At 42.9% G+C, this 13852-nt stretch overlaps 1 protein-coding gene across 7 annotated transcripts in view; it reads left to right on the top strand.

Moving 5' to 3' along the window:
* NRF1 (nuclear respiratory factor 1) overlaps window positions 1–13852 on the top strand; it is a 141411-nt gene that overhangs the window by 99674 nt on the left and 27885 nt on the right. For all 7 annotated transcript variants that reach the window (XR_005838512.1, XM_040644003.1, XM_040644008.1 and 4 more), the window contains 2 exons: window positions 2176–2333; window positions 9163–9287. Coding sequence is in view for 6 of the 7 variants with exons in the window: in XM_040644003.1 (XP_040499937.1) it covers window positions 2176–2333; window positions 9163–9287 (283 nt within the window). In the remaining variant the exon portion in view is untranslated. The remainder of the gene's footprint in view (window positions 1–2175; window positions 2334–9162; window positions 9288–13852) is intronic.

Here is a 13852-nt window from a genome sequence, read left to right as displayed (position 1 = left end):
GATGGGCAAAAATATAGAGGGGCAGATCTGGAAAGAGGAAGACTGTTTAATGGCAAAAGGTGACGGGCTGGCCGGCTTCGGCTGGTGTTTTGAGTGGAATCATAGACCATCTACAAATTGGCAGTGTAACTTGCCATTTAAACTGGCATCATTTGCAGTGACACTCACTGGAGTAATGAAATCCAAGAGATACTAACTCTTGGGAAGCAAGAGTTTTGTGAGTTCCTGAGTGGGCAACTTTGCAGCTCTAAGGGGAGGAAATGGGATGTCTCTGCCTCTTAGTGATGGGCTCTGGAGGTTGCTGGCACAACCCACTGCCTATGAGAACTCAGGGCAAGTACTAGGGTAGTTTAAAGGAATGTCCCATTTTCTGGGAGGCTTTTGACAAGCATTCTGAGAAGCACTGGCATAGTCTAAGTATGGTAACAGAACCAAAGCAAGAGGCATTTTAAATATCTACCTCTCCTAAGCTAGTGACACTTGCTTTGGGAGACGTTACCATGCAAGCCCAAGCTCTTCACTCACTGGGCCGAAGCAGTGTGAATTGGGAGCCGCAGGAACTCCAGTGAGCGCAGCTAACGTCTTGAAACCCAAGTCCGTAGAAATATTGTACCTGAGCAGACTGATTTATTACCTACCCTAATTTCTAATAGAAATTGCTTTACTGCCCCTGCTGCTTTTTGTTTTTGAGGGGGAATAATTAATCAGCTGCCCTTATTGAGCAAAATGGAGCGAAGTGGCTAGATACAGGTATCCAGGACTGAGAAATCTCTCAATGCAAAGCATTATTACTAAAAGCAGTGGTTCTTAATTAGTGTACACTCCCCCCCCCAGGACATTTGATAATGTCTGGAGATGTTTCTGATTGTCATGACTGGGGAGGGTGCTGTTATCAACCAGTGAGTGGGTAAAACCAGGGATGCTGTTAAACACCCTACAATGCACAGGACAGCCCCCCGCAGCAAAGACTTGTCTAACCTCAAATGTTAATAATGCCAATGCCGAGAAAACCCTGTCCTTGATCTAACAAAACGAAATTCTAGTCTATTCTCTCACCAGATAAAATTTTTTTGTATGTTTTATTTTGTTTCTTCATAATTCCTCTCCACTAAAAGGAAAGCAGTTTTTGCTACATTAAAAAAAAAAAAAAGTTTCCTGAATTTGGCAGTTTCCATCAAAAATTAAAATATAACTTTAATATACAATCCTTTAATATACAAAACCTCTAGGAATTTACTCCATAAATAGACTCCCATAAAATATACAATGTGGTATGTAAAGATATTCATCACAGTACTGTTTGTAATAGCAAAAGACTCGAAACTTCTTAAATGCCCATTAAAAGATGGCTGGTTAAATACATCATGGTGTGCTTATATCCTACAATGCTGTGCAGCCATCATTATGAGTCATGAATGAAGGAAGCAGTTTTATATGTTCCAAAATGGAATCACTTCAGAGATGTGTTGTTGGTGAAACAAGCAAGGCACAAAAAGATAACGTAGAATAAGCTGCCATTTCTATTTTTTAAGAGGGAGTAGAAAGAGGGAAATAGGAGGGAGTGTATGTTTGTAAATATGCTTGCATATAGAGAGAATATCCCTGCAAAGACACATAAGAAATAGGTAACAGCAGTCACCTCTGTCTGGGCAAAAGGTCGGGAGTACTGGCATTGCATATCCTTTGATATCATTTTAATTTTTTTAGAATATATTTATTGTCTATTCAAAAATTCTAACTTTTGAATTTTATGGTTTATTCAGAATTTTTAATCTGAGCCATGTTAATATATTACCTATTCAAAAGAATAGGTAAGACATTGATATGGCTCAGATATTTCAAAAATTATTTAAAAGTATACATTGGAAAATCTTGCTTTCTGTCTCCTATCCCACCTATTCCCACAACTCCCCTCCCCCCACACACAGAGAGGAGAATATTTTTAGTGGTTTCTTTTGTGTCCTTCCAGATGTCTTTATGCAAATATAAGCAAATTCAGATATATTTTCTAATACCCCCTTTTTTATACACAAAAGATAACATACTAAAAACTCTGTTCTGTACATTGTAGGTCATGTTAATTTAAAAATGTGTATGTATTTGGCTGAGCACATACAATTTATTATAATCCTTTTGTGACTTTGAGTCTTTACTATCATGTCCTTTCTGCCTCAGGTGGAACAAAATTGGGCCACGTTACAGGGAGGTGAGATGACCATCCAGACGACGCAAGCATCAGAGGCCACCCAGGCGGTGGCATCATTGGCAGAGGCCGCAGTGGCAGCTTCTCAGGAGATGCAACAGGGAGCCACGGTCACCATGGCACTCAACAGGTGGAGGCAGGGCTGGGGGAGTAAATAAGGACGCTGCATCTGTCCCTACCTACGGGTTATAAAGAGAAACGTTGCACTTCAGTCTCTCACAATTGGCGGTTGGAGCTTAACACTCGGCCCCTAGGGTACTGTAATTTGGCTTATAATCTGCCTCACTCACCCTGTTACTGCCCCACCCCACCCCAACGCAACCAGTCCAGCCTTCTGACTTCCAGCTCAATCCTGCTGGTCAAGGGACGTTGATCCGTTTTGCTTTACCTGTCTTGTGCTCTTTATCAGACCAAAAGCAGCAAGGTTTGAGTACTTTGGGTTTTTAAAGGGAGCAAAGGATATAGTAAAGCAAGAAGCTTCAGGATTGATTTTCCATTTACCCTACAGAACAAACTGCTTTTAGTCATACTTTCATTCCTACAGAAGAAACTACTTTTCATTAGGGGCATTAATCCAAGTTTGGGCTGGTTGAGAGCTGATTTTACTGACTTTTCAGGAAACTTGGTTCCCTTGCTTATCAACGTCTTTGAAATGAGTTTTAGATTATTAGGAAAAATAATTGAAATATTTTTCTTCAGGTATGTTTAGGAAAGGTGCTGCAGAATGGGATATTCCAGTGAGAGAGTTTCCGAAACTATATTGTTACAACTACTTGGTTCCTTCTGTTGGTTTTGACAGAAGAGATCATCCTCATATCATTCTTTTTCTTCTTCATTGCTGACATAATTTTATTTTCAGTGGACGTAGGCATTTTACCTAATAGTTAAGAGTGTGGGTCTTGAAGCTAGACTGTCTGGGTTTACATTGCAGCACTGTCACCTACTAGTGGTTTGACCTTGGATCATTTACTTGAACTCGGTGCCCAGGCTTTCCTCTTCTGTAAAATGGGAGTAATGACAATAGCTCCCTTGTTAGGGATATTAACGAGATCTTCAGATCAGTGCCTGGCATATGGTAAGGCTGCTGTCCCCATTATGTGCAGCAGCTGTTAGCCTCACATTTAGTCACTGAATTCTTATGACCTGCCTGCACTCTACTGGGTAAGGTTGTAAATAAGGAGTGCTCTAAGATACAATGTCTGCGCTCAAAAAAGTCATACTGTTCTCTTTGGGGAAATTGATTTAAGTAAAACACTTAGTAAACACTATTACTCAGTGCAATTGTGTAGTACAGACCATGAACATTGTAGAAAATCAGAGGAAAATCCTCCAAACTATAAAAAATCAGCCAAAGTTTAGGTTGGTTGTGATAGATAGAAAGCTGTCTATCACACAAACTAGAAAGCCTTGATAGGCTTATGTATGAATGATTTCCATGTGGCTGTATGGTATGGGGGCTGAAAAGGTTCTGAGGTCATGTAGATTCAGGTTTGAATTCTCGCTCTGCCACTTACTAGCCATTTGATCTTGAGAAATTTAACCCCTGAGCCTTGGTTTCCTCATCATAAGGATAATTTTCATCATACAGAATTTGAAAAGATTTACTGAAATGTTATATATAAAACTCTCATCGAAGTATCCAGCCCATAGTTAGCACTTCCAAGAGTTAGAGTTGTCAGGGTACCTGGGTGGCTCAGTCAGTGTCCGACTCTTGATTTACGCTTGGGTCATGATCTCAGGGATGTGGGATTGTGCCCCACATCGGGCTCCACGCTGGGCATGGAGCCTGCTTAAGATTCTCTCTCTCTCCCCCCTCTCTAAAAAAAGAAAAGAATTAGAGTGATCATTTAAATTGCACTTTAAATTTCGTCTATTCGGAATTACGATGAGAAGAGATTAGAAATAGAAGGCCAGTTAGGGAGAGGCAGGCCAGGTGTGCCTTGTTAAAGGCTTGGAAACTGGTGAGAGTGGAGATAAAGTGACTGAGTCTGAAGGGAGTATGGCCAGAGTGTGGATGATGGGTATGGAACACACACACCTCCCAGGGGTACCCAGTGAGTCCCCGAGTGACCTGGGATTGAAACTTTTTTCTTAGCCCATTGAAGCATGTGGCTTTTCAGTAACATGAAAGTCTTATTTGGCCCAACCCCACTCCTTCCTTTGAGAGAGGATGCACGGATAAACTTCCTAAAAGTCATGGCCAGAGTGAGAACCTCCCTCTGGTCTGGTAACCCCTCACGGTGGCATGAAGCCTAACGGGCCACCATTAAAGACCAGCGAAACTTGATTTCATTGAGCCAGCACCTTGGAGATTCCAATGAAGTGTGAGTGTCCTGGGAACTCTATACATAGTGGAAAATATGAGGCACATTCTTGCTCCCTTTAGTGGAAGGACCAGGGCTTATTTCTAAAGGCAAGGAGAGTAATGGTTTCCCCTGAGGGCTTGTTAACGAACTCAGATGCAGCTGAGGTGGCTATAGTGTTTACTCCAAAGGAAGAAGGATGCGGTTCACTGTGGCATGGAGGAGGAGGAGAGATGTTGAAATCTGTTTGCAATCAGAGAGTTCAGCGCCCCGATGAGTGTTGGGGGATGGTACGTTGCAGCCTCTGTTAGGGGTGAAGAAACCAAGCCCAGCAGCCAAGACTAGACTACAGCCGGCTACCCGGGGCTTTCTGATTCCAAGAGAGGTCACCCACTGTCTGATGCCAGGAGGTTTGGACTTAAGACGCAGACCCCTGGTGTTTGCTTCTTTGTGGGACGAGACAATACTCCCAGCCTCTCTGCAGATTGTGTTGCTGGAAGTCATCTTAGTGAAAACTACACTGAGAAATCCGGTCTTTGTTCCCATGGTAACAAAGCGATTTCGTAGAGCTGCTTCCTTCCAGCCTGTTTCAGGTGCAGATGGGACAAGCATGGCTCTTGACTGATCACCTGCCCTCTCCCGCACTGTAAACAGCAGATGTGGGCGCAGAGTGGGCACGGAGAGGCCGCGCGATATGGCAGGCGGGGAATAGGAAGGCTGAGGGGCTCCTTCATCTGCGGGAGGGGAAAGGGGGGTCAGGACAGATGCAGGACAGACCTGTTTTTCAACCACGCTGTTAAAAAGAGTTTTGTGTAGCAGCAAGTCAGAACAAGGGCCCGGGGCTCCAACAGCCTTCAAGCCCACCCTGGCATTACAAATAACCCAAAGAGGTTAAGGAGAGATCGTTATTAAGAAAAATGTGGAAACTAGTGAATATTAATTATTTTCAAGATACATAATAAATCAGCACTTTTAGGAAGGAGATGGGGAGAGAATCAAAATGAACAAATGAGGTGCAGAACATTACAGCTCAAAAAACCAAAAGTATTCAGCTGAACCACCAGAGGGAAAGGAAGTGAAATCATCATCTGCTTGTTGCGATACAAAAATTAATTTGAAGTTTCAGTTTGTTGGTTAAGCCGTCCTAGATTATATTCCCTCTTAAGTCTGTTGAAGTCAGTATGGCCCTGGAGTGCCTGGCTGACTCAGTCAGTAGAGCACATGACTCTTAATTTCAGGGTCGCCACACTGGGCATGGAGCCTACTTTAAAAAAAATTGTTTTAAAGTCAGTACAGCCCTTGCATATACAGACGCATGGTAAGTATTTATAGACCGAGTCTACATTTGCCCTCATAGGAGTTTACACTGTGTTGTCAACACAGAGACAATTTTTACTTGTGTGCCTACTGTGTGTTGCAACTCGGCGCTATGGGGAAGCAAAGGCTTGCTTTGAGTTCCCTTCTCAAGGAACTCAGAGTTGCTCTTCTTTTGCTGTGAAGACTCTTGGCTTAAAAAGAGAAGTGAAAGTACTATTGACTTAAAATTAGAGATAATATTAAAATAAAATATGGCTGTAATGTATGGACTAGTACTCATTTGTCTAGTAAAATGGGATGGACGGCCTAGACTAGAAATCCTCTCTGGAGATGGAGGGCAGGGGCGCCACAGCTGCTGCTTTCTCCTGGGGATGAAGGCTGGGCACTTACAGATAAGCTGATGAAAACTTTGCATTGGTAACTCTGGTTTAGAAACTCACTTTTGTGAAGGAGTAGCTTAGGGACTTTTTCAGCCGTCTTCACCTTGTAAGTAAAGAGCATCTTTTCCTAGCAGTCTAGTTTGCTCACTCCCATGAGGTCTAGTGTCGGGTTAGAGTAGATTTGGAAATGAAGGCCTGTTGGCCACTGGAGTCGCCGCTGTCTTCATGCCCCATGGGAGGGATCCCTCCATCACTGCTCTGCGTCCGGCCCCTGACCGGGGATGAAATAACTCACCTCCCCAGCCTGTGAGCTCGCCATCCCCCTCACACCTCTGGTCCCGGATTGCACTGGCTTTCTTCTACCAAATACATTTTAGAAAGGTGTTAAAGAAAATGACTTTAAATATGTACAGCTTCAGACAGAACAACACAGGTGTGATTGGGAGCAGGTGTGATTGGGAGCAGGTGCACTTCCACGTCCGCGTAGCTGTCCTCCCTTCATCGCCCACAAAACTGCACACTGCAAGCATGTGTGCGGGACCCGAAGACTGGCAGGACATCCCCTGTGATGGGCACAGAAATCCGATGGTACAAATTGTGATGAAAACCGTGGGGAAGGGAGCAGTCGCTGAGGTAACCTGTAAACAAAGATCGTATTTCCCTATAAACAGTTCTCATTTACAGCTTCCTTCTCCAAAATACCACACTGCTGCAGCTTTTCTCAAAGCCTGGACTTTTCAGCTCTCCGTAATGTCTCAGGCCAGAGTGTGAAATATCTATGTCATGAATCAGTGACAGCTGGGTACTGTAAAATTTTCCAAGAAACATCCATTTCTTAAAAAAATATGTTAAAGATTAAGGATCTAGAAATCATTCATTTTACTATCTCTAATAAAGACTTCTGAAGGACTTTAAAATTAAACTCTACCATGTAAAAACGTAAAGAATAGCCTTAGTAGTAATTGTAGATCAAAGGTCCCTTTTAGTTCTAAATTGATGTTACAGACACCATGCAATGACTGGCTATGGGCGTGGGATCACCAAGAAGTGTGTCTCAGCATGGGGGGTGACCTTAGCTCTCACCTGGGCTGCACATGCACGCCAGGACTGTTGAGCTTTTTGCTCGGCCCCAATTACACCCCCAAATATTTAGGAAGGAAGCAAACAAATTTGAAATACGTAATTATGACCTTGAACTAACTCAAAGGAAGCCTGGAACTTAAAAGTTGCCGCAGATGAATGAGTAGGGGAAGAAGGGGGGGGGGTGTCAGCAATTTGGCATGCATTATTTTGAAGAAATAGTCAAAGAGTATTTACATGGGGAAATACCATGTTAGGTGAAAAAAAAGCAGGCTGTAAAACTGCAGTAGGATCCTGCAATTAGCTGTTGTGTTTACGATTAGAAGGAAATAACTTATCTCTGTATGATATTTTTTAAAGTTTCTTTTACATTTAATGAAACTTTAACACGTCTGCTACTTGTATTTTATTATCAGAAAAAAAAAACTTGAACACAGAGACATAAAAATTGAAAAGCAAATCAAATTAGTAAGAAAGGGAGAATTTTCTTTTTAATGGGACTTGTCTGTCCATTGGGTTTCTTTTACTTCTTCCTAGAATCCCTGCATTCCCCCAGGGAAGTGATCATGTCAGTTACTTTTCTAGACCTTCTTAAATGAAAGTGACACTGTGGAGTGTGGTACGTGTTGCTTTGCCCACAGTCGGGACATGTCTACCCTAACCAGTCCACGGCCCCTCATACCCCAATCGCACCCACGTCTCGTGACTACAAGGTGTGCCTGCCAGAGTTAGGGCCTGTAGCTTCAGAGGAAAGCTGCATCAACTGGCTTTTTTGGCGTCAAACCCAGGACTTTGCCCACCTCGGCAAAACTGGATGACACCATCTCCTCTGCTCCATGCCCACGTTTGATGCTCCTTCAGTAACGGTGCAAAGTGGGAGCTGATGCTTTCCTGGACGAGGTGCTGAATTTCTGCATCTTTCACATTTTAACATCTCTGAAATTTGGATACTACAGTACTACAATTATCAGGCATTTTCTTTTCTTTCTTGCTGGCACATAAAATAATGGTGCATTGTCTAGTTTGTAGCATCAGAGAACCAATAAAAATGGGTATTTGTGCACTTGGGAAAAGCATATAGCAAGGAAAAGAAAGAAAAATAGGATACAAATTGCTAGAATAGTGCTCACTATAAACAGATGGTTAATATCTTTCTATTTTACAAAGTGTTTGCAGTGAAGGCAGATTTCTTGTTTCATTGTGTTTCTAGAAGCTAGGAGTTTGGGCTTACCCTGATCATTTAAAATTTCAAGGCTTAATTTAGCACTGCCCACATGAACCCTGAGGCAAAGAGAAGAGCTAGGCTTTGCAGGATATTAGGGTCTTGGTCAGCCATTACTTTGTATTTGAAGTCATGGATATGAACTACATTATTATGATTTAATATTAATTAAATAGCAAGTTGAGGTTGTTGACTCCTGTTATCATCCATCCTCTGCCACCAAAGGGCAGTTTTAGATCATCTGTCCAGTGTTACCATAAAGAGAAGAGAAAACAAGAAAACTTTTGTGATTACCAACCAGAAAGGCTTTTGTACTGTCAGTATGGATCAGAGCTCCCGCTCTGGCTGTCAAGCACTCAACCAACGCTGATAAAGAAGAGACTGGTAATGAGTGCCTTCTGTCCTCAAACACCCATTTCTTAGAGTTAGCTTTATAAATCTGTAAGATTCGGGGGTTCTCTAGCTATTTACTGTTAGCGTTTAAAAATTCCTCTGGCCTTATCCAGCAACACTGCACTCCCGTATCTGCTGGTAGGCTCTTACCCATGAGTCCGTAGAGAGATCCAGGGAAGCGTTGGGAAGATGGTGTGTCTTGCTGCAGTGCTGTACTTTCATTCAACTTACACATCCTCCTCTCTGCTGTCCCTGTGCCCACAGCGAAGCCGCCGCCCATGCTGTCGCCACACTGGCCGAGGCCACCTTGCAAGGGGGGGGACAGATCGTCCTGTCTGGGGAAACCGCAGCAGCTGTCGGAGCACTTACTGGAGTCCAAGATGCTAATGGTAAGAGAGCATACATATTTTATTGAATATCTTTCCTTGTTTCCACTTAAACCTTCCTGACATGACTGACAGCAGACCCTTCAGAAAGAGGTTGAGCTTTGATTTGAGTTTTTCTTTATTGATAGGCAATTGATGCCTAGCGAAATTCTAGGAGCCTCTGATTCCTTTCACTAGTAGGAAACTTGGGGTTTTCTTGGGGTGGGAAATGCCATGATAATGGCTATCTAACTGAATTGCTTATTTGAAAAGTATTTTGCTGTGATAGGACTGAGAGGTACTTTAAAATTTGCTCTGGGGCACATTTTGTCCTTTACTGTCCCATGGGGTAGATCAATGTCCTTTGCTGTAGCAGAGACCCTCCCCTGGGCAGGTACATTGTGGTAAGTTAGAATGTTCTATCTCAAGAAAGGCACCAGCATCTCACACAGGGTCAGCCAGCAGGCTGTGATGAAGGCGCCTTGCTGGTTGGTGCTGGGAGTCTGCCTCCTAATAAATGCAGCCTCACTAGGGACCTCTGGATTTAGCCAATAACACGCCACCACCCTGCCCTTCTTTCCCAGCTCTTTGACTTCCTGGATATTGGTGATTTCCTGAATAAACAAAAGGGAGAAAGTTCATAGAAATATGGTGGCAAAAATTTACAACTTCAGCCCAGCTCTTTGGATCCACTCCAGCAGGCTCTGGAAGTCAGTTACCAAGACCTGGGCTGCCTGGGGGAGTGCCTCAGATGTCTGGGGCAAAGACAATGACCAGCCCCGTTCTGTAACACTCCGTGATTGTTTATTAAACTTAATATATATATATGGTTAAGTAGGACAAGTTAAGTACTCTATGGAGATTTCTTTTTCGTGTTGAAAGGAGGATAAATGATAACATAGTCTTATTTAGACAGACAGTTGCTTAATGACATCAGTGGCTGAGAGGAAAGTTCCTGGCACTTTTTACGGGATAGATCCCTTTTAAGTGAATGAAGTTATTTGGAAAAGTCTTGGAAGAAAGACCGAAAGCTGTATCCTCCTTTGGAAGTGAGAAGAGGAAAGTACTTGTGTCTGTCACCCAGAGAATAACACAGGAAACATAAAGAGCCCCTGTGGCTCCTGAGAAACATTTTCTTAAAAAAAAAAACAAACAAGAAAATCAAATACTACAGCTACAGCCTGCTTTTTCTGTAGGGTTAGGGACTCCCGTGAACTAACCCTAACAGAGATCGACTTGATCTTCGCCAGAACACTGCAGGTTAAAGGGCATCTCATAGCCATGTATGTTCAAGATGAAAGGACCATAGGTAGATTTCAGGGAAACCTCCCTCTTTAGCTGGAATCCTACCCCTGCTTCCTTACCTTACGCTCTTCTCTTCTGAGTCCTAATCTACCTTGAACAGATAGGGTATCTGGCTCTGTGACGTTCTTCTGAAGTGCAGATTGCTGTTATTCCCTGTGGAATGCTGCAGGTACTTCTCTGCCTGCGTTTCATAGGAGGCTATTATCCCTTCTAATGGTCTTGACCTGTCTGGGCTAGGAGAATAGACAGCTTTATAGTTCTGGCTCCTCCTCAGCCTCACCTTCTCAGATTGAATTTATAGGTAAGTTTGAGGACCCTGGGGGTCTCTGGCCACGTGGACCCATTCAGCCCTACAGTAAAGCTGAACCATACCCACTATCATTGATTCCTGGAAACTGCCTCTTTTCAGTAGCCTTGCGGTGTGTGAATCAGTTGCGTTGATTTCATGTAGTTGATCGTGTTGGTGCTAAGAGAAAATTCTGGTCTACATCCTAAAAGCCAGTGGTTCCCAAAGAAGGTCAGCCCCAATGTGTGGCTGCCAACCTGTGCCGAGCTAAGACACGAGAGCTGGAGTTAGCACTTTCTCAACACAGCGTTTCTGAATCAGACCAGGCCATTGAGTTGCGCCTTAACCCCAGCAATTTTAGGTGAAGGCTGATCATTTCATCTCTCCCTTGGGAATCCAGAGAATGAATCTAATACTGGATATGATCCAAATAATTCTGATGCTTCTTCTATCTTTTGACATTTTACCCAGAGTGCTATAGAGTTTACTGTGGGGCTGGAACCAGATCTCTCCCATGTAAATAGCTGATTTGGTATCTGGGTAGACTTTTAGGGAATTCTCTTTTCATCATTCTTTCAGAGTGTGTCTTGTTGCCAAAGTTTGTCACTTCTGTGATGACAACCTTATGGTGTCTGCCAGTAGACCAAGTTTATTATCAGGAAGAGTATTATCAGGAAGAACCAGATGGTAGAGGGACAGGTGCTATTTGGAAAAGCCACTACTGGGGAAAAAGAAATACACCCCAGATTCCAGAGTATGGTTTAAATAAAAATCCTAGTAGCAGACAACTCTTCTAAGAGCAATCTGGATATTGTTTAGGCCTGAAGCAGAGGGGGTTTCTGCATCCCCGTTGAGTGTGGCGCTTGATAGAGTACGGTAACAGGTGAGAGATGTCCGGGCAGCAAGGCTATGAAGCAGTGTCCTGCTGGACAGCGGTTTTCAAGTGAAAGATAATGACCCATGCATACAACCCAGAAGTTTAATTTCTGGGTCACCAAGGCAGATTGGACAGAGACTTTGCACCTGAAGATGTCTCCTTTTGTCTGGACTCTGCCCCACCCCAACACTAAGGGGACTGCTCAAGCACTGGTATTACTTTATTTCATGGATGCTCTCCCTTTTTTGATGGCACTAAATAGGTCTTTGGTCTCTTAGGATGGAATTTCATGGTTTGGTTCGATTGACAGTTTTCACAGATGCCTTTCTTTTCATTGAAGTGCAGGTAGAATTGCCTAAGACTAGGGAAGGCCTCTCCATGAGTGCCTTCCTTTACATCTTTTCTTGTCTGTTCTTTTCTTTTTCTCACAGTCGTTCCTTGCCTCACACCCCCCCCCCCCCCCCCCGCAATACCTTAATATAAAAGGTTGTGCAGTCTGTAAGGCAGGCCCACACAGGGGTCAAGGGGCTCTGTGACCCACAGTCACCTCTCACCTGACCTTGCCACCCATGGTTAGCAATCTTCGGGCCACCAGATCTACACATTTTTTTTCTTCCTTCCTATTTCAGCAAAAATAATTATAAATAAGAACTATATTGACCCTTGGCCACTTCTCCCGAGGTGCTGTTATGTCTGAGATCTTACTGCATATTCATGCAGCTGTCTTTTATTCCTAAAAGCTAGATGGGAGGGGGATTAAACAGATAGTTCATAGTTAATCAATAAAGATAATGGGAATCATCTGCTTCAGCTGTTGTCCCATTAAGCCTCTTACCAGAGCTGCTAAGAAAATATCCTGTTTTAAAGATATTACCCCTTTAATGTATATGTTGCAAATAGGTTTTTTTTTTTCAGTTTATTTTTATTTAACTTCTGTTACTTTCATTTTTATTTCCATAATTATTTGTCTTTTGCTTTTACATTTACATAGGTCCCAAATCAGATAAATATCTATATGGCAGTTCTTCTTCGGTCTCATTTTTTTATTTTAAATACTGTAAAATAGGGACACCTGGGTGGCTCAGTCAGTGAAGTATCTGCCTTCGGCTCAGGTCATGATCCCAGGGTCCTGGGATCAAGTCCCGCATGGGCTCCTTGCTCACTGGGGAGCCTGCTTCTCCCTCTGCCTGCCGCTCCCCCTGCTTGTGCCCTCTCTCTCTGACAAATAAATAAATAAAATATTTTTTTAAAAAGTTCTAAAAAAAATAAATAGTGTAAAATATCTGGAATTTATTTTGGAATATGACATTAGGTAGGAATCTGAATTGATTTTTTTTCCCCTACATAACCTATTCCAGTACCATTTATTCCATAAAAAGGTTGAAATCCATCCTTTCTTTTTTTTTTTTTTTTTTTTTAAAGATTTTATTTATTTATTTGACAGAGAGAGAGACAGCCAGCGAGAGAGGGAACACAAGCAGGGGGAGTGGGAGCGGAAGAAGCAGGCTCCCAGGGGAGGAGCCTGATGTGGGGCTCGATCCCAGAACGCCAGGATCACGCCCTGAGCCGAAGGCAGACGCTTAACCGCTGTGCCACCCAGGCGCCCCGAAATCCATCCTTTCTAAACTGATTTGAAATGTCATTTTTATCATATGCAGAATTCTTTTTTTTTTTAGTTTTTTATTTTAATTCCAGTATAGTTAATGTACAGTGTTATATTAGTCTCAGGTGTACAATACAGTGATTCAGCAGTTCTGTACATTACTCAGTGCCCATCATGATAAGTGTACTCTTAATCCCCTTCACCTATTTCACCCATCCCCCCACCCGCCTCCCCTCTGGTGACCACCAGTTTGCTCTCCTCCATAGTTAAGAGTCTGTTTCTTGATTTGTCTCTCCTTTTTCTCCCCCCCATTTTTTTTTTGCTTCTTTGTGCTTCACACCTAACATGGGGCTCAAACTCACAACCCTGAGATCAGGAGTTACAGACTCTATCAATTGACAAAGCCAGGCATCCTGACTTTATTTCCCTTTATTCATTTCTTTTGTTTCTTAAATTCCACATGAGTGAAACCATATGGTATTTGTCTTTCTGACTTATGTCACTTAGCATTATACTCT

The sequence above is a fragment of the Ursus maritimus genome, unplaced genomic scaffold, assembly GCF_017311325.1.
Source record: "Ursus maritimus isolate PB19 unplaced genomic scaffold, ASM1731132v1 scaffold_3, whole genome shotgun sequence".
In the NCBI taxonomy this organism is placed as follows: Eukaryota; Metazoa; Chordata; class Mammalia; order Carnivora; family Ursidae; genus Ursus; species Ursus maritimus.
This window is presented reverse-complemented; position numbering and strand designations above follow the sequence as displayed.